General features: G+C 47.1%; 2 protein-coding genes across 5 annotated transcripts; one reads left to right on the plus strand and one right to left on the minus strand.

Annotated features, from left to right (window-relative positions):
* The first annotated feature begins 232 nt into the window (after nucleotides 1-232).
* On the plus strand, nucleotides 233-12,156 carry VDAC2 (voltage dependent anion channel 2). Its single transcript, XM_044239879.1, has 10 exons — nucleotides 233-366; nucleotides 565-619; nucleotides 1,734-1,802; nucleotides 2,595-2,644; nucleotides 6,103-6,255; nucleotides 6,346-6,398; nucleotides 6,999-7,226; nucleotides 7,904-8,054; nucleotides 10,194-10,251; nucleotides 11,773-12,156. Exons 2-10 carry the CDS (start codon nucleotides 589-591, stop codon nucleotides 11,862-11,864), a joined length of 885 nt encoding a protein of 294 aa, XP_044095814.1. The 5' UTR covers nucleotides 233-366; nucleotides 565-588; the 3' UTR covers nucleotides 11,865-12,156.
* A 101-nt stretch (nucleotides 12,157-12,257) lies between these two features.
* On the minus strand, nucleotides 12,258-16,779 carry COMTD1 (catechol-O-methyltransferase domain containing 1). Of its 4 annotated transcripts, XR_006383311.1 has the most exons (8): nucleotides 16,521-16,779; nucleotides 16,238-16,365; nucleotides 15,872-15,977; nucleotides 15,666-15,784; nucleotides 15,518-15,572; nucleotides 15,119-15,252; nucleotides 14,025-14,161; nucleotides 12,258-12,637 (listed from the first exon to the last, which is right to left on the minus strand). XR_006383311.1 is itself a non-coding variant. In XM_044239882.1 (7 exons), the coding sequence occupies exons 1-7, from the start codon at nucleotides 16,612-16,614 to the stop codon at nucleotides 14,090-14,092; spliced, it is 708 nt and encodes a 235-aa protein (XP_044095817.1). In that variant the 5' UTR covers nucleotides 16,615-16,779; the 3' UTR covers nucleotides 13,610-14,089. The 4 variants fall into 4 exon arrangements, 3 of the variants coding, with proteins under 3 accessions (XP_044095817.1, XP_044095816.1, XP_044095815.1); XM_044239882.1 differs by lacking the exon at nucleotides 12,258-12,637 and having other exon boundaries at nucleotides 13,610-14,161; XM_044239881.1 differs by lacking the exons at nucleotides 12,258-12,637; nucleotides 14,025-14,161 and adding an exon at nucleotides 14,618-14,870 and having other exon boundaries at nucleotides 15,711-15,784; nucleotides 16,521-16,776.
* Nucleotides 16,780-20,547: the final 3,768 nt, after the last annotated feature.

Consider the following 20,547-nt stretch of genomic DNA (forward strand, 5'->3'; position numbering starts at 1 on the left):
CGCCCCCCTCGCCTCTGGGGCTGCCCTCGTCGCTGCCTGACCCGAGGTCCAGCAGCTTCTATCTTCCTGACCCCCGCCGACGGAGAGACGCAGCCCACCTCGGGGGAGAGGGTGCCTTCTGTCCTCGTGGCCGTTCTGGAGCAGGCTGGGGTGGGAAGCAGGCGGCGTTGCGGGGGCCGGCGCGGCGGACAGCCGCGGGGGCATCGGCGGGGTCCTGGCGGGGGGAGGACAGGGTTGCGGCGGGCGGAACGGTGTCTCCTTCACTTCGCCCTCCAGCTGGGGTAGTTGCACCCTGGCCCTGAGCGAGCCTAGCGGCCTCAGCTGCGAGCGGAGCGGCGGTAGCGGCCCCTCTCAGGAGACCACCAGGTACGCTGCGGCGCGTCACTTGGCTGTCTAGGCCCCGGCGGCCAAGCAGGACGCCTGAACCAGACTCGGGGTCGGCCCTGGCTCCCTAAGATGGCCGCGCTGCCCCGCGGCTCCTCGCCTATGTGTGTTTGAGACCCCCTTTCTGGCCCTTTGACCTGCCTCTGACCCCCGCTGACCGCACTTCTTGTCACTCCGCAGATCACCTCTTCCTGTGGCCTCGCCATGGCGACCTACGGACAGAGCTGCGCGCGGCGTAAGTAGACCCGCGATCTCTGCGGGATGGGGCGGGGTTGGCTGGACAGTCGAAGCCTGTCGACCAGAAAACCGCAACTTCTTTTCCCTGATCTCTCCAAAGACTTGGAAGTTCTCCCCTTTAGGTAGGCACTCTACCGTCTGCCCACCCTCCCTCTCGCTCTGCGGAGGAGGGCCTGGGCCGCGGAATTTCGGATGGAGGGTCTAGGCTAGGGGAGTTGGTCTTTGGCCGCATTCGCCTTTAATTCTCGGACGTGCCTTTGACGAACTCAGAAGCCAAAAGTTTGTAACTTTTGGATTCGGCCTTTGGAGGATTGGATCACTTTTTTAGAGGAAGTAGTAACTCCCCTTGTGAGAGCGCAAGGTCATTACATGTGCTCGTAAGGGCGTGGACGTGTTCTGTAGAATGAATGAGCTGGTGTAACCACCCAGATTGTTTGCCCTTATGCCGCAGAGCATTGGCCGAGGACTTGAATGTCGTATTAACAGACTTAAAGTGCTCTTTGATATTTAGATGATGTAGACACTAGTGAAACCTAGATGATCGTGGTTTTTTCTAAGTTCCAACATTTAAATGACCCAAGTGTTCACTATCTTTCTCTTCCCACTCCAGAATGTTGGTTTAAGAACTCATTGAGGATACGAAGAGATCTGTTAGGGAAGAGGACCTTGTCTTGGGTTTTGGTTTTATGTCATTTGGTTAAATCAGCCCATTCCAGTGAATTTTGGATATATCTGTGATCTCTCTGGGTGCACAGTATAGATATATTTACGTGTATGTGTTTGATTCTTTGTACTGGTTGGGTCCTAAGAGGTGAAAGGCTGTAGTACTGTGTAAATTTAGGAATAGAAAGTGTGTTTTTGTGTTTTGGAAACACTCTCCCAAGTTTGTGTAGTCACCTATGGTGCTTATCCATTTTAGAAATACATCCTTATTGGTGATATTATAGGGATCATTAAAGTCTGGCTTTACTGTAGCTCCTCCTAGTATCAGAAACCTCTTCAACAAGTTGGAGCTCTTGAATTTAAAGGTAGTAGTGGATCATATTCTAGTTCCTCGACAGACGAAAGTGGGAGAACTGGAAGGTTAACACTGGAATGTTTCTTCCCACCAGCAGTGTGTATTCCTCCATCATATGCTGACCTTGGCAAAGCTGCCAGAGATATTTTCAACAAAGGATTTGGTAAGAATTTTTTTTTTCCCTTTCAGATCAGAAGTGAAAATGTGTTTGGATTGCTTGGGGGAGGTTAACAACTTTTTCAAATTGCAAATACCTTGCTCTGTAATTTATTAGATAGATTTTAGATAAAACTTCTGTTAAAATATTACTGTAATAATCCACATCTCCCTCTGGCCCAGCTTTTTCCAGTTTTTTCCGAACTACTTCAACGATTTACCTGTAAGAAAAAAACAACTGTGTTCATTTCTTTCATACATAGCTTATGCATTGGTTGACTAGAATTCTGATGTATTATTCTTTTGCTTTTGTGGTGACTCCTAGTGGGTTAATGAGTTTTTTAAAATGAATTTGCGTTTTCTTGCGGGTTTTATTCCACATAGACTCCCTCTACTTTAGATTATTTTCCTAGTTACTCAGATTATTAATCCCAAAGGAAGATACCTTTTTGGGATAATTGTTTTAAATGACTATTATAATAAACTGTTGGCTATTCTGAGATTTGAGTTGATTTTCTGATCTGATTTTAGGTTTTAAAATGGTTTGAAAGCAAACTTTTTTGTGCCACATATACACCTGAACACTAGGCAAAGCTGCATAGAGATGTTCTGTGCCTGTGTATATTAGTTCCTATAAAATAATTAAAATTTTTTCATTTAAATATGGTGTATCAAGCCACATTTTTATGCCCCTCTGAACATATGAAGCCCTTCAGGTTTTTTTATGTGTTGTCAGCTATTGGTATGCTTCTTCTTATACAAGAAATTCATTTTGTTATCTTTTGCTCTCTACTTGAAGGTTTTGGTTTGGTGAAACTGGATGTGAAAACAAAGTCATGCAGTGGTGTGGTGAGTGTTAGATATCTACTGAATTCTGATGAGCCTTGATATAACTTTTCAGTCCATGAAATAGTCTCCACTGAAAAATGTCTACCCATTTTATCTTGAAGAAGAGGCAAAGTTAATTTTGTCTTAAGGAATTTGCATGAAACTTGATTTGCTTGGGCTTTGGATATGATTTCTGATTTTCAGGTGGTCTTTTGCCAAATTACTGTGTATGCACAAGAAACTCCGAAAAGACTGGTTATTGGGGACTGTTTACTCAGTAAGATTACAAGCTTGAAATCAGGGAACCTGTTAAACATTTTTATGATCCTTCTTATGCCTATTATGCCTATTTAAAAGCACTGTGAGTGCTGAGCATAAAAATACTCAGTAACTTTTTTTTTTTTTTAAGATTTTATTTATTTACTTGACAGATCACAGGCAGGCAGAGGCAAGCAGGAGAGAGTGGGGGAAGCAGGCTCCCTGCTGAGCAGAGAGCCCAGTGTGGGGCTCGATCCCAGGACCCTGGGATCATAACCTGAGCCGAAGGCAGAGGCTTTAACCCACTGAGCCACACAGGCGCCCCGATACTCAGTAACTCTTAATTTGAGTGTACTAACCATTTATATAAAGGGCGTATTCTAGCAGCCTGCTCTGAAAGAGTTTCATGTTAATTTTGTGAATTTATAGAGTCCTGATTTGAGTATTTTTAAAGAAGTTGGTATTTGGATGCCTTGATTCTGCCTAACTCACTCAAAGTAGAATAAAACTTAATTTCGTGGGATTTTTTTTTTTTCTTCAAAAATTTTTTCTTTTGAGACTGTTTTGAGTATGGGTATAGTGTGTGAATATTGAATTTTGCTGTTTTTTTTGGTTTGTTTGTTTGTTTTGATAAATTCTTGCTGTAATTGTTAACTCCCTAAGTGCATATAACTGGTATTTTAATTTTAAAATGCCCTGGCTGGGATTTCTGGGGTTTTATATTAGTTGTATCTGCCATTTGGCTTCTTTGGTCTGGAAGAAAGCCTGAGTATATTCACTGTGGTTGAGCAACTTACTTGCTCCAGGTACAGAGCAGTGATTTGTGTGTGTTTTTTTGTGTTCCCACTCTTAACCTCTTGCTGTGCACCAGTTGAGACACAAAAGGCCTTCCCTAAAAAAGGGAAGACTCAGCCCTTGTGTTTAAAAAGCTTATTACCTGCTGGTTGGAGATAAAAAATAAATTTTAAACTGGAGAACACTTAGAGAAGTATATCTAGTACTAGATTGTTTAATCAAAATCTTTGTTGAAGAGGAAAGGCTTTCTGTGGACAGTGTTAAGGTTTTATGGAATTAGGTTTGAGATTATGAAGGAAGTATATGATCTGGATTCCATATAGTTTTTTTGGTTTCCATTTAATGTATATCTCAACGTGGTACTGATCTTATATGTACCTGGCCCCAAATAAGTCCTGTTAACAGCCAGTTCCGTTTTCTCATCTAAACTGCAGAGGTGTCCAGTTCATTCCACAATGTAGAAGACAGAGTAGTTGGTGATGGAGTGAAGGGTGTAAGCTTGGCCAGTCTTGTCATCTGGTCCAGTTCTGGTTCCACTGTGTGATCTTGATTTTGTGTCTTGAGGGTTCTTGTGTCTTGATTTAGTGTCTTAGATGTATATAGGCTAGCTCATTATTTATAGGCTGTTGGGTGGCAGGGGGTGGGGCCTCCGGAGTCATTAATCATTGTCACTCAGGATTAAAAAATACCTACTTCTACACATTCCCCATTCCAGGTACCTGCTAGAAGAATATGCTCCGTATATATTGGTTTAATAATGCTTTTCTTTTGTATAAAGCGTTGGAGAATGTGCAAAGCTTTCATGGCTGTCCAACTTAATCCTCCAGAGGTAGATTTTTTTAATTACACTTGAGGGAACTGAGACCCAGGAGATTTCCAACGTCTTTCTCAGTGTTACTCATTTAGCAAATGATAGCCAGGACTGGATGCCAGGACTCTTAATTTTATATCCGGTGTTTTTTTCCTGACATAATTCTGTGCTTTTTAATATTGTCATTGAATGCCAGGCTTTGACCTGAAATTCCTGTTATAGTGTCTTATTTCAAGATACTGAGTCTGTCTCATTGTAGAGCAATAGTTGTAGAAATGTTCTATTTTCTAAGTGAAGGATGATGGGCTTTTTCTCCTGTTGTTACAGTTTTTGATACTTTCTCACTCTTGTAGGCATCACAATTTCAGGTCAAGTTCTCTTTATTAGTTCAGATCAGCTATCTTTAGATTTGGCTTTCAGTGGCCAAAGTATGTAACCATCATTAGCAGACAAAATTGTGAATCAGAATGCTCAGAGGGTATTTAAACTCTTTTGTCTTGGTCGTTTGGCTATCTGCCAAGCTTTGAAAGGTTAGTAGAGTTTTAGCTGTTTTGTAGCAGATTTTAAATTTCAATAAGGCCTTCATTTTACGCCTTTTCACTTGGTATGCAATTAGGGATTGGCAAATTACTTGTATTTGGTATAAACATAAGATTATATAATGCACTTCAAGTTGATACTTGTATTAGATTGTTTTTTCTACTGATATTATCTGTTGTACTTAATATAGTTTACATTATGCACTATATAAACCAGCTGTAGAGTAAATCTCCTATAATTCCTTTTCCCTACTTCTTTTCTTTTTAAACGAGAATGTGAAAGATGGTTGGGAAGGTATGAAATCTGGTGAAGAGTCTTTATCTCAGAAAAACAGTATTGGGGTTACCAAAGATTTTTAAATCTTTTCTCATGGCATGAATTCCTACAGTGGGGTGCTTTCCCTTTTAAGAATTTTCAGGAAGCAGGGGTACCTGGGTGGCTTAGTCCATTGAGCATCTGCCTTTGGCTCAGGTCATGATCCTTGGGCCCTAGAATGGAGCCTGTTTTTCCCTCTCCTTGCCCCTCACTTGTGTTCTCTTGCTGTCTGTCTCTGTTACTCTCAAATAAATGAATAAAATCTTTAAAAAAAAAAAAAAAGGAATTTTCAGGGAACATTTCCGAATAGTGTTTCAGTTTCTGTTGAATGCCCATTTTAATAATGGGGCTCTGTGATTAACCATACTGACCTTTATAGTGTTTTATTTAATATTAGGCAGATTGGATACAGTGCTAAAACATTCATTCCTCGCCTTTCATTCCTTCCTATTCCCCTGATTCTTGAATTCCAAAAAAAAAAAATCACCTTAGCGGAAGTTTCCTTAAGAGGTGTACAATTTGTCGTTGAGAATTACATACAAGTTAACTTGTCATTGTTTGGTTGAAAATGTAAGTGTAAGTAAGGTGGCAGTTAGTAACTGACAGGCAGTTCGTTGTTTGTATATTCAGTAGCAGAGTGTAGAAGTATTGGGGAAATGGGATAAAAAGGGTTAGTGAAATTACTGTGTTTCGGTGGGTAAGTTAGGCAGTGATTCTTCTAGGCTTACAAGAAAGCTCATGAAGTCATTTATTGTCTTAGGAATTCTCAACGTCTGGTTCATCTAATACAGACACTGGTAAAGTTACTGGAACCTTGGAGACCAAATATAAATGGTGTGAGTATGGTCTGACTTTCACAGAAAAATGGAACACTGATAACACTCTGGGAACAGAAATCGCAATTGAAGACCAGGTAACATTTTGAACATGCGTTTTAGTATTAGTTTATTTTTGTATTTTAAAAAGGGAATACAGCTGAAAAATTCTTTTTCTTTCAAAATAGATTTGTCAAGGTTTGAAACTGACATTTGATACCACCTTTTCACCAAACACGGGGTAAGCGTGGACTTTTTTGTTTGCTTTAAATTTCATTTTTATCTTTAAGTAATCTCTGCACCCAGTATGGGGTTCGAACCCATGACCAAGATCAACTCATGATCAAGAGTTGCATGCTGTACAAACTTGAGCCTGCCAGGGGCCCCTTTATCTTTAAATTTAAAAGCCTTTCTCTCTGTTTCTTCAGGAAAGATGCACATTTACTGTTTGATAGCTTACCTAACTACCTTGCAGTGAATTTCTATTTCTGCCTTGGAGAGGAGTACTATGGTTGCTCTTGTTGGCTTCCCTTCAAATATTTGCCTCTTTTCATTGTGGGACTAACTTGGGTAATTAACATATTTCTAATGGGCTTTTGTGACTGATGGTCAGTCCTGCAAAAGCAGTCTTCTCATGGTGGTGGAAGTCCATTAACCCCAAGTACCCTTGTTTTTTAGCTCATTGAGCTATATTTTCTTTACCTCTTAGGATTATCCTGCTACTGCTTTTACTCCTGTTTTACTGCAGTTCATAAATCTGTTTTGTGTCCTTCGTCCAGAAGTTATGTATGTAAGTCTTTCTCACTGGCATTACTTTTAAGTCAGTTTGTTCTTTTTCCAGAAAGAAAAGTGGTAAAATCAAGTCTTCTTACAAGAGGGAATGTATAAACCTTGGTTGTGATGTTGACTTTGATTTCGCTGGACCTGCAATCCATGGTTCAGCTGTCTTTGGTTACGAAGGCTGGCTTGCTGGGTACCAGATGACTTTTGACAGTGCCAAATCGAAGCTGACAAGAAATAACTTTGCAGTGGGCTACAGGACTGGGGACTTTCAACTACACACTAATGTGTGAGTATTTCTTTTTTGGGATTATTGTGATGTAGGACTTGGGAATGATATTGATGTCCCCTGTCATCTCTTACTAATCTAAGTACAGTCAATTTCTCTTAACACAAAAAGATTATCATTCTTAATTTTGATAATGTGAGGTACTGAGTTGGTGGGATTGCCTAAAATGTCTGGTGTTTTTACATGTGAAAAGTACTTAAGAATTTTTTTCCCATAAAATAAAGCATTGGTAAATAACAGAAGGACAAAGAAGAAAACCAAAATTTCTTACGATCCTACCACCTAGATAATTAATCTTTGTTAGTTCATGTTTGGGAGTTTCATCTTTTTTATATATGTGTATGTGTATAAAATACATATCAGAAAGGCTGGTTTATAATTCTTTCCTTCCTTCCTTAGTACATTTTTAATTATCTTACTATAGCTATGTATTCTGCAACATGATTATTAGTGGCTGTTTGGGAATTCTACTGGATGGATGTATCATGATTTATATGACCCTTTATTTGGGGGCATAGGTTGGGAGAAAGACCCTTTTAAAACTTCATGTTTTCAGTGGAATACTACACTTCCATGTGAGCAGTGCTTTTTATTTAACTATACTGCTGCAGTATCGACCTAGTGCCGCCGTCATTACATTGTCTGTTCTAGATTTACAAATTTAAAATATTTTACAGCAATGATGGGACAGAATTTGGAGGATCAATTTATCAAAAAGTATGTGAAGATCTTGACACTTCAGTAAACCTTGCTTGGACATCAGGTACCAACAGCACTCGCTTTGGCATTGCAGCCAAATATCAGTTGGATCCCACTGCTTCCATTTCTGTAAGTACTGGCTATTACTGTGGGCTTAGAATGGGGTCTTTGGTTGTGGGAATTCATCTTTGGGTATTTTGAATTGTGCTGAAAATTTGAGCTGTGGTTCCCACAATCCCTAGTTTACTCACAGATTGGGATTAGAATTTGTAATGCTGCATGCATTTTCTGTGGAGGCAGTGTTAGAACTTTGATATCCAGGTCACAGGAGTTTGTTTAACCTCAAAAGCTGCTCAGTTAGTGTAGATAACAACCCTGAGCTCCAAGCCTGTCTAAGCCCAGGGAAGCCAGTGTTTCGGGCCCCAGGCCAGGAGTAATAGTGTTTTAATTGTTACTTTGTCTTTCTTTGTGGAATAATAATACTTTGTTACTTTGTCATTAGGGTTTACAAGATCTCTTTTAGATTTGATCTTAGGGGTCAGTGGTACAAATGCCATTTTGCAGGTGGAGATAAAGCTTGGAAGAGAAAGGACTTAGATCACTGCCAGGGAAGAAGAGTGAGAAGAAAGGGGGTAGAGCCAGGATTGGGCTTGCGTGTCTTGATTTCCCTCCTGTCTAGGGTGACCAGCTAGCTCATCCTGCTTTGCCTGGGACTGTTCTGGCCTTAACATTAAAAGTCTTGCACCCTAAGGACTCCCTCCCGCCTATCATGGGTTTGTAGGGGGTGGATGGCCCCCCTGCTCATGTCCTTGGGCTTTTTTGCTACTTCCTCTTTCAGCCCTAGTGAGTTTTGGGGCAGGAAGGGAGTGCAGTGTCTGACAGTGTAGAGATGCCGGCTCTGATTTCAGGCAGGTTAGCAGCTGTTCCTGCGTGTCAGGCACGGCCTGTACTGTACGTACTGGGAATTAAAGAAAGTTAAACTTCCCACAGGAGTTATTTCTGTTACATAAAGTGGGAACATGTTTTTGATAATTTGGGCAGTTTAGCTTTAGCCCCATTCTTATGTTAGCAGCTGTAATCAGAGAGTGTAAGAAGCATCTGGAATGCTTTCCCATTGGTTGGTAAAGCAGTGATTCATTTATTATTTTTCCCTTCTCTGTTTCTGATTGCACTGTGGCACTGAAAACCTTCGGATTCACACAGCATGCTACTACTCCCTGGTAGCTGCATTGCTGTTCTTTTCAAGTGTTCGTCTACAGCAGCAGCATGGCTTTCGTGCCAGCCAGTGTAGTGGTCTCGTAGTCTAAAATGGGAAGGCAGCTTTGGGTCCGTGTGCCATTGAGTGACTTCTGGGGATTTGTTTGGAGATGTACCCAGCATTTCCCACCTAAGTAGTGCTTTGTGCCCCCAATTAAGCATCACCCTGAAGTATTGCTTAATGTCCTATCACAGTTTCATCGTTTACTTCTGTTCTAAAATAGGAGAAACTTGTGTCCAATAGTCTGAGGCTCTTAATTTGTTGGGCACAGAGTGGTCACTGGGGGGTCATTTCTTCCTTAGATTTACAGCTTACTTGGTCCTTGGTAGCTTCAGAAGACTTGGCTCTACTGCCGTGTGAACCCAAGTGCCATTCCTGTGATTTCTGTCTGTTTGTTATATGATTTCTCTCTCTGGACTATTTCGATGTTACACATTATAAAAGAGTGAAGACATCAAATAATTTCCAAATCTGTTCTGATGTCAGAAGTTGTCAACCTTTTTACTACCAAGAATATTGTGTCGTACTGACAGTTTGACTTGGAGTTTAATGGATAAGAATTAAGTGGCACCTGGGTTTTGTTGGGCTTAGTAATAGTGTTAAATTTTAATAGTATTAAATTGTACTTACTTTTTCCCAAATGTTATGAGATCTTTATTTTATACGAGTCTTTAAAAAAAATTAATTCAGTTAGCTAGTGTAACAGTACATCATTAGTTTTTGATGTAATGTTCATTCATTCATTAGTTGCGTATAGTACCCAGTGCCCATCACATCGTGTGTCCTCCTCAATGCTGTCACCGAGTTCCCCCATCTCCCAGCCACCTCCCGTTCTGTAACCCTGTTTGTTTCCAGAGTCCAGAGTTTCTCTTGGTTTGTGTAAATTTTATTATCTCACATGTGAATAAAAAAAGCGGAATACTTCATAATTTGCATAATAGGGAAACCTGCAGGGGCTGTCTCTCTCCATTCAGAAATTTTTTTACAGCTGTTTTTGTGTTTTATTTTAGGCAAAAGTCAACAACTCTAGTTTAATTGGAGTGGGCTACACTCAGACTCTGAGGCCTGGTAAGTATTCCTGATAAGTAGGATTGGTGTTTTAAAAATTATTTTTCATTTCTCAGCTTCTTACTTCGTAAACCTTTCAAAATACAGTGAACACATTTACCTTTTGCCACAGTTTTTTGTTACTCCTTTTTTTCCCTTTCCTTTGCTGGGCTCTTGGGAAGTCGTGGCTATCCTGACACCTCCCTAAATGCTTCAGCATGTGTCTACTTCGAAATAAGAAGGTCTGGTCTCCTGCATAACCATAATACCATTATCACACCTAAGAAAGTTAATAGTCCATATTATTGTTTACTGTCCATTCTGTAGTCACTTTCCTCACTTGTACCTGAAATGCCTTCTAGTGATGTTTATTTCTCTAATCAGGGTTCACGCATTGCTTGGTCTCTGTAGTCTCTTTTATGTGGTGTTTGGAGGCTTGCTGTGTTTTCTAGAACAGTACTTACCAGACTTAAATGTGCCTGAGTCACCTGGGGACTCTTGCTATAAAATGTACATTCCGATCCAGTACATCTGGGGTGAATGGTTTGTCTTTCTAACAAGCTCTTAGGTGATGCCAGCATCACTAGTTTTTTTGTATTTTTTTTTTTTTTAAAGATTTTATTTATTTGACAGAGACACAGCAAAAGAGGGAATACAAATGGGGGAGTAGGAGAGGGAGAAGCAGGCTTCTCACTGAGCAGGGAAGCCTGATGTGGGTCTTGATCCCAGGACCCTGGGATTATGATCTGAGCTGAAGGCAGCTGCTTAACAACTGAGCCACCCAGGCGCCCCAGCATCACTGGTTCTTGCCACCACTTGAATAGCAAGTTCTAAAGCACTTGGAACTTTTTCTCCCTTCAAATAGGGATATTCCCCCCAACTTTCCATATTTGGCCTTTTTGAAACCTAAAGAATTTAGGTTCTTTGTGAAAAGCCTTCTTTATGAAGAAAACCTGTATACCCTTTCCCATATTCACTAATTAACATCTCCTACATCTGTTCTCTCTTGCATATCTGCATACATACTTCCTTTTTTCCACATCCCCTTTTCAGTTATTTAAATGTATGTTTTGCGGACATGCAGACACATCTCCCTAACACGCATCTCCCAGAGTAAGACATTTTTCTTCATAACTACAATACCACTGTCGCAGCTAAGGAAATTACTGTTGTTGAACAATACATAATACATAGTCTACATTCAATTTTCCCCACTTATCTCTTTATTATAGTTGTCCTGGTGCAAATACAATTGTCTTTTAATGTCTTATAGTCTGAATAGTGTTTTGAATGTTACTGTATTTTCTAGAGCACTTTGAACTTAATTAACATTTTTAGTGCTCTGTTTGATCCTTAACCTAGGATGGGGCCACCTGAATTCTCTCCAGTATCTCTGGGACTCCCAAGTGCCCTCTGGTGGCTGGCACTAGTTGGTCATCTCATAGGCTGAGGGAGGGACAGGCAGGCTCTGGGCTGATTATTAAAGACTGCAGACTCTTGAGGGGTTTCAGGCAAATCATGGTTGCCTGCTTCTGTTTACAGGTGTCAAGCTTACACTGTCTGCTCTGGTAGATGGGAAGAGCATTAATGCTGGAGGCCACAAACTTGGGCTTGCCCTGGAGTTGGAGGCTTAATCCAATTGAAAGAAACCTCTGGGAATGGATATCAGAAGATTTGGCCTTAATATATTTCCAGTGTGACCAGCAGGCTTTCCCTCCCCCCAAGAAGGTGATCAAAACAAAGGATGATCTAAACAAGAGCTGTATTTTAAATATTTAGACAGTCACTTGTTAGCTGGTTCCTAGTTGAATTGGTTATCTAGTTACCAATGCTGCAGTGGTGCAGTCACCTATACATTATTTAAATGTATTTAACTGTTAAATGCGCTACCCACCAATAATGAAATAGACCTTTATGAAAACTGTGCAATTGTGTGCATGTTTGTTTTTATGTTCCTATTACTGAAAATTGCCATTGAACGAGATGGATCAGTGGAAGTTTTAAGATGAGGTTAAAGATTTTTTGTTAAATTCAGCCATCCTTAGAATTACTTTTGGTATCCCCAAACATTACAGATTATGAATAAAAAGAAGTATACGTAATTAATGACTCCAAGTATTTGCAGAGTTTAAACACTTGTCAGGGTCAGATCTCCCTTGTATCTAGCTAGCACATTATTTTTCTGGGGAGTGTTTTGCTTTTTACCTAAATCTGTGTCAAAGTCCTCTGTGTCCCTAAAGTAACTCCATGACCTTTTTGGACTACAATAAAAAGAGAGGATATATGCCTTTATATCTTCAGTTTGTAAGTCTGTCCAGAGATCCATTGGATTGTTGTTGACCCCAGGCAAAGAAAGGCTGTACACACTCACCAGTGTGTACAGTGCTATGAGACTGGCAGGAATGGCCTGTGTTGAATAAGACACATGATTTAATGGCAGACAGCTGGAATTTGAGCCAATTTGCTGGAGTCACGATCTTTTTTTTTTTTTTTTAATTTTTATTTTTTTTAATTTAATTTTATTTTTTTAAAGATTTTATTTATTTATTTGCCAGAGAGAGAGGGAGAGAGAGCGAGCGAACACAGGCAGACAAAGAGGCAGGCAGAGGCAGAGGGAGAAGCAGGCTTCCTGCCGAGCAAGGAGCCCGATGTAGGACTCGATCCCAGGACCCTGGGATCATGACCTGAGCCGAAGGCAGCTGCTTAACCAACTGAGCCACCCAGGCATCCCTGCTGGAGTCACGATCTTTTGCTAGGTCAAACAAACAGGAAAAGATGTCTGCAAGTTGGGTGTGAAAGCACATCTGCTTTGGGGATACTCAAGAGAGGTGTGAAGTAGAGCAGCAGACATTTCTGCAACTCCGCTTTGTGGGGAGGTCATAGGCTGGTAGCTGCTGTGGCCCCTGGTTGCCTACTGCCTCAGAGCTAACAGGTGGCCTTCCCTCAGCTATGGCTGGACATTACCTGGTCCCGGACTCAGGACTGGGGTGTGGCATAAGTGAATTACCATTTGGTCAAAGATACATTGAAGAGTAATTTGAACATATTTACCCAGGTGCATCCTAACTGCATTTTAACATGCGGGAGAGTGAAGGCTGGATCACACCCAGGGCTCTGAGGGTTGCATAAAATTCTAGGTACGTCCAAGGAGATGGAGGATGACGGAAGTTGACAGCTGTGGGCCCTTGTGGCCCCTGTGGCCTTGTTTCTTTTTTCTTTCTTTCTCTCTCTCTCTTTTTTTTAAGATTTTGTTTATTTGACAGAGATCACAAGTAGACAGAGAGGCAGGCAGAGAAAGAGGAGGAAACTTCAGGCTCCCCGATGAGCAGAGAGCCTGACACAGGGCTCTATCCCAGGACTCTGAGATCATGACCTGAGCCGAAGGCAGAGGCTTTAACCCACCGAGCCACCCAGGCGCTCCTGTGGCCTTGTTTCTAACAGTCTCCAGCCTTAGAGGACCCAGGCCTAACCCTGGTTGCAAAACCTAACTGTATTCTAGGCTGAGGCAGTTAGTGGAAGAATACTTAATATCTGCCTTGACCTTCACCTGTGACGTGGAGTTAAGATCTTCCTGTAGGACTTCTGTGGGACTGGGATTAGGGAAGTCCAAATGAGAGGAGTGAAGGGCCTGGCTCCCTGTCCACCTCCTCTCATAGATGTTGGTGTGGGAAAGCCTAACTTTATATTCATCTTCCTGTGGGGAACTTTTAAAAACTGCCATACTTGATAGTCTCCTACCTATAGGCCTGTCTGTTTCACTCCTTTCTGGCCAGTGATCCCACCCAGTCCCTCACCTTCCTCAAGGACTTCAGGGGGAGGACAGGATATATACTCCAACCTTGAGGTCCTCAGGTTTAGGTCAAGTGGCCTGGTTCTGAGGTGATGTCCACTGAGCAGAGCCTCCACTGCAGAGGTGAGGTCGAGCTGAGTTCTGTGAAGACATGGGCAAATAGAACTGGCATAACCTATGAAAGCGCCCAGTGGCAAACCTGGTTGGCTGCAAGGCCTGTTCCCTGTTAAACTCCAGATAGGGTTTCCTAGCCAGTCCCAGCTGCACCAAACAAGATCTTCATTCACTTGCCCCTCCTAGGAAGTGAAGTAGGAGGGAGACCAAGGGGTGGGGGCTGTACCCTGCAGCTAGCCCTCAGATCCTGTGGCGTGGAGGCAGACCTGAGGAGCTGGGGTCCTGTGTGTATGTGGCCAGGTCAGTCAGAACTTCATATCCTGCCTCCAGTTAGCTGGCAATAGACCTGGTGCCAGGTGGCTCTCAGGACTGTGCCAAGGAAGGGATGACGTCTGTGCCCTCAGGGCCCCCTTTTGGTTTAGAACCTGCCAGTGCTGGGCCTCCTCCTACCCACTTTAGCGCCAAATATGGAGGCTCAGAAGATCGTGTCCCAGACCCCACTTTATTGTCGAATTTAAAAGTCAGGGTTGATGTCTGGGGTTCCCACATCCCTTCCCTTGAGACCACGCGCTGGGGGCCATCCCTAGATCTTGAAGGCTAAGGTGAGGCCGTCGCCCAGAGGCAGGAGGCTGATGTGGACCCTGGCGTCCCGCAAGATGCGCTCATTCAGGTTTCGCACACACTGGGCCTCGTTGTCCCGTGGTTGAGGCTGTAACACCTCTCCGCGCCACAGGACCTGCGGAGGGGCGGGACATGGGGGCGAGGGGGTAGCAGCAGAGGGGAGAGGGAAGGTGCCTAAGCGAGCAGGGCAAGAGGTGGCAACTGCAGACCACAGGTGGGGAAAGCCTAGGAGACCGGAGGGGTCAGCCTACAAGCGTGCACTGGGTGGGGCTTTGTGGCTTGGGGCGAGGCACAGGGAGTAGCCAAGTGAAAAGACGGAGACCCAGTGTGGGGTTTTTCTCCTCCCCTGAGCCTATCCCTTACACTGAGGATGGCAAGGATGCCTCCGGGGCGCAGCAGCTGTAGGCATCGCTCATAGTAGGCAGTGCAGTTCTCCTTGTCCGCATCCACCACCGCCATGTCGAAGGTGCCGGCCTCCCCTGAGGCCAGAAGCTCATCTTGCAGGGGGGTGAGGTGCAGATGTGGCTGAGTCCACAGCCCCAGTGCTCAGAAGCCCCTGCCCAAGCCTCACTAGATGCTGTGACCATTCAAGGGACTTTCGCCTGGAGGAGCACTCTGCCACCCAGCATGTGGCCACATGGCAGTCAGGCAGGGGGGCTGTCACTGCCTCAAGGCCCCCCCTGTGGACCTGGTCACTAGTGCATGCCCAGTGGCCCCACTTGGAAAATGGTGCCAAGGCCCTTTCCACTCCCGTTTGCTCACCCAGTGTCTCCAGGGCAGGCTTCAACCGAAGGTCGATCTTGTGCTCCTCCTCAGCCTGCGAAAGGAGTGAGGTCAGCGCCAGCAAGTCTTTTATCCTGGAGCTGGGAGTGGCCAGGCTCCAAGGGACTCAAATGTGTGGGACACTCACCTGCCTCCATAGGGGCCGCCCCAACTCCGGGGGCCCCGGATTTACCTCACAGGTGACCACGCGTCCGGCCGGGGGCAGCGCTAAGGCCAATGCTAGGGCTGAGTAGCCTGTGAAAGTACCTGGGGGGCAAGAGATATGGACTCGGGCCAGAGTTGGGGGACATCCCCGTGACTTAAGCCCCTACGGATTCCGGCCGTGAGCCCTACCCAGGTCCAGTGCCTTCTTGGCCTTGATGAGTCGCGCCAGGTTGGCCAGAAGCTGGGCCTGCTCACAGGTCATCATCGAATCTCCCTGCGGCTGCTCCAGGGTCAGCTGTGTCGCGGTGGTGGGAGGGAAAAGGGTCGCGCCAGCACTGCCAGTCACCCAGCGCCTCCCCCGGCCCACAAACCCCTCCAGGTGCGCGGCCGTGGGCGTGGTGGTGGTGGGGACCCGCTCTCAGAAAACGCCCACCGCGCCCAGCCCAAGGAGTCCCGGAAGCCCTGAGAGCGCCATGGCCCAGCCCAAGGTCACACAAGCACGTGGGACCCGCTGGTCTGAGGTGGGCGCCTGTTTCCGCCCTTGGCCCTGCTGACCAGCCGCAGGCTCCGCAGCGCCGGGTGCTCCCGCATGGAGCGGCTCAGTAGATACTGCCACAGGGGGTCGTCTTCAGGGGGCAGCAGGCGCTTCTCTCGCCGGGATCGCCAGGGATGGCACCGTCTTCCTGCCGCGGAGGGGTCCCGGTCAGGGCCTGGGACTCCGGGGCGCTAGGGCGGAGCTTCACCCGCAACCCGCCTCGCGGAGTCACGGGCTCGGCTCCCGCACCTGCCCCGCCTGCGGGGGCTCTGCTGGGGGTACCGCAGGCCGCGCCCTACTCACCCAGGAAAAGGCCAGTGGCGAAAGCGGCGCCCAGTGCGGCGGAGGCCAGGGCCAGCGCGGCGGGCACCGAGAGCCGGGGTGCGGGATGGATCATGATGCAGCCAGGAGGTAGCGAAGTACGGGGTCACTTGTCTGGGGCTCCTGGGCCCGCACTGAGACCCGCCTGCCCTCCAGTCTCCGCCCTGTTCCGGCACTGCCCGCGGAGCTGCGGTCTCGACCGCCATCTGGCGACCGCACAGCGTTACTGCAAGCCCCGCTGGAGCGAGCCGGGTGCCATCTGGTGGCTGCACTGGGAACTGCGCCCGAAGAAGGGCGCAAACCCTGCGTGTGGCGTCTGAGTTTTCCCTGCCCGCCCCTCAGGTCTACCATCCTGGGTCAGGGAGGAAGAATGGGATGGCCCTCCTGGGTAGGCTGCTGCTTTTCGCTGCTGTTTCTGCTGGGACCCTGGGGCCTATGTGGGTGGGTGGGCCCTGGGTGTAACAGAGTACGAGGTGCTAGAAATGACAGGAGCTTGAGAGGGAGTGAGAGAATTAGCGGAGGATTCTGGGGGCAGGGGACTAAGGGTATCCGGTTGAAGGAGTGAAGGACCTGGTTTGGGGACAAACCCAGAGGTGGGGCTTGCGAGTCCTGAGACAGGTCTCGTTGATGGGGCTCTGAGGCAGGGTTCTTAGAATCCTCCCCTTGAGCGCCAGACAGACGTGGACCATCATGGGGGCCATCATTCTCAGCCTGTTTCCTTTGTGTGTAACAGGAACCGCAGTCTTATGCAAATGGCACCAGATCCCACGAGCTGGCACACAGTAGGTGCTCAAGAAATGGCCGCTGTTGGAGTGGAGACCTCTGGGGAGGAAAGTGATGGCAGGTGAGGTCGGCTCGCAGGGACCCTATCCGGCGAGCACAGGTGGAGCGCTCACTGTGACCGGCGTGGGGAAGGGGACAGAAGCCGCGCGGGCCGTATTCTTAGGGAAGCTGCATTCGGGGAGCAGAGCACACACACAAATGGGGGGCAACTCCACTTTCACAATTTCCTCTTCTGCAAAATGGGGTTATTCATAGTCCCCCTCATCCCCTCACAGGGGAGGAAATGAGAAAATCCCGGTGAAGGACTTACACAGGGCTGGCCCGAGCGGGCTCTACCGGTTACATTTACAAAGTGCAAAGGACAGGTCAACCGATGACCTGCTGCTCAAGGTCATCCCCTCCACCCCGTGGCTGCTCCCCCAGCCCATTTAGTGTCCAGACCACAGCTCCACCCGGGGCTGCCCAGGGGAGGCTCAGCAGGCGCGAGGCCCCCAGACTCTGATATCTGGAGGCGGGTTTGTGAGGTTTTGGTGGGGGGGTCGGTGCGGGCGCGGCGGCGGCGGGGGGCGGAGGCTCGCAGAGATCTGGGCAGAAACTGCAAGCACGGCGCCCACCCCCGCTGGAAGGCCGCTCAGGAGGGTGCCCAGGTCCGGTCAAGTGTCCGGGAGACGATGCAGACGCAGGGGCAGGGTTGGGCTGGGGTGCTGCCGTGTGGCCGCCCGCCCAGCTCCCAGTGGCCCCCGCTGGCGCCCTGCCGGGAGAGGAAGCGCCTTCCCCCTTACCGGGCGGCCCAGTGCATGCTTCTCTGACTTGGGGTCTCATTCCCCGGAGTAACAGCTGAGGCTGCGGGTCTCTCCCAGCGCTGAGCACACAGCAAATGCTAAATAATTGCTCTCTGATAGTGTGGTGGAGCTGCGTCGTCGGGCTCCTTGCTGCCTGAGCTGCCAGTCCAGTCAACACAGTAACCGGAGGGGCCTTCTGCAGAGCGCCCGGCATTCTGCCTCCAGCCTGCCTGTGAGGCGGGGTTAGGATTCCCATTTTGCAGAGAAGGAAACCGAAGCTCAGAGAGGCGCCCTGTCTGCGCTGACTGGGTGCACTGGGCCCCCGCGGGAGCCAGACTCCCAAGAAGCGCTTTCCTGGCAGTTCCGCGGGGCTTCCACCACCCGCCACCGGGCTGGGGCCCTGGGCTCAGCCTGGGCCGCAGACCAGCACTTTGTCCCCTGTCTGGGGGTCCGGATTTGGGCAGGCCCCCAGCTCATACCGGAACCTCCCTCTCCGAGAGCCCCGCTTGGAGAGCTCCGGAGAGGGGGTTGGGGGCGGAGCGGGCAGGGAGGGGAGGCATGTCACCATATATCCCCGTCAGATTAAAAAACTAATTTGAAAAGATTAATGTATTCCATTCTTGTTACGCTGGCTCTGATACCTCTGGGCCCGCGGCCGCTCTGCCTCCTGATTATTGAATTTTTATGGCCTGGTAATTAATTGCAGATTCCCTGTTTTGTTCTATTTCTTTTTCTCTGACATTTTAATTTCAACAAAAAGCAGTGGTCTCCATGCAGGTTCTCTCTGGAGATCCTAATGGTCTATAAAACAGAATGACTTATAGACGTGGCACCCACTTCAGTTGGCGAGCGATTGTTTGAAACCTTGCTGATCACGCAAAATTTAATTTTTCCACCTCCCTCCCCCGTTTGCTACTCATTTCTTGTCTCTTGTACTGTAGTGGCTGTGTCTCAGCTCACAATGGAGGGAGCAAAGTGTCGCCCCAGGATCCTACAGTGCCTTTTCCAGGCAGCTGAAAACAGTCTGTTCTGCTTCTTTTTCCCAGAGGTGCCCCTGTGGTGGTTGTGGTGGTGGTGGTGGGGTCAGCCTCCCCACAGAGCGTGTGGATGTGGGCAGCTGCCGCAGGAGGGGCTGGGGAGGGGGAGACCATTTCTACCCCTCTCAGTTGTCTTTTTGGTCAAATGTAGGTCAAATGCCCCACTAGGCATCAAGGAAAGAACCCTCAGGCTCAGGAGAGCGGAGACAGTGGGAGTCCGGTCATGCCTTTCCATCCATGTCAGGAAGGGAGGGCTGTGACCCCTGACAAATTCTTTTTTTTTTTTTTTTTTTTTTTTTTTTTTTAAAGATTTATTTATTTATTTGACAGACAGAGATTACAAGTAGGCAGAGAAGCAGGCAGAGAGAGAGAGAGGAGACAGCAGGCTCCCTGCTGAGCAGAGAGCCCGATGCGGGGCTAGATCCCAGGACCCTGGGATCATGACCTGAGCTGAAGGCAGAGGCTTTAACCCACTGAGCCACCCAGGCGCCCCACCCCTGACAAATTCTTAGCCATACTAGGCCACTGGAAGCAACTGGTCACAGAAATGGGTCTAGAAGAGGCCCCTGAGTTTCTATCATGGGACCTCCCCCCCAACTTCTACTTCTCCTCCCTGCTAAGATCACACAGGCTGGGTCTTCTCCCCCAGAGGTCCCCAGGACTGCGCAGGGCAGGGGCAGAAGAGTAGGGATATAGATTCAAGTCAAAGGATTGGAATGGGGAAGTGTTCCCAGGCTGCAAGGGTAGGTGAGGGGAGGCAGTAGGGGGCAGTGAGGATTGTAGCGCTCCAGCCCCATCTGAAGACATGACTGCCACTAGGCTGTAGCGTAAGCCACCGTATGGGACGATGGGTGCAGTATGGCCAGAGCTGCTGATTTTTCAAGAAAGGTTGAAATTTGGCCGGTAATGTGAAACCTTATAATTTTAAGCATTTGGAATAGACTTTTTTTTTTTTAGCACTTCATCAGCCAAACTGAATAGCTCTTTGATCTCTGTGTCTGATCTGGCCCAAGGGACCACTATTTCCTCTGACTGGGAGCATGGATCAGAGAAGACATAGAAGTGGAATCCATTGGGGCTGCCTGACGCTTCCGCCCTGCTCCCACCTCAGGAATCCTCTTCCTACCTCTGGGCCCTCCATCCCTTTCCCACCCTCAGTGGGCTCTCCGGAGGCACCTTTGACCCTCTCTCCAGGTCTTGCCTTCTGTAGTCCTCTCCACACAGAAACTTGCAGCCTGAAGTCTAACCACATGTGGGGGAGGTTTGCCAAGCTCCCCAGAGAGGATGGTACCTGTTAACCTAGGCATTCCAGGTGGAGGCGGGGGAGTGCCCTGACTCCAAGGGTTCTGGGGGCTGTGGGGGGGGTGCTTCAGGCTGAGCGGGTGATGCAGATAGACCATGAGTTAG

This window comes from Neovison vison, chromosome 2 (genome assembly GCF_020171115.1).
Source record: "Neovison vison isolate M4711 chromosome 2, ASM_NN_V1, whole genome shotgun sequence".
Lineage (NCBI taxonomy): Eukaryota > Metazoa > Chordata > Mammalia > Carnivora > Mustelidae > Neogale > Neogale vison.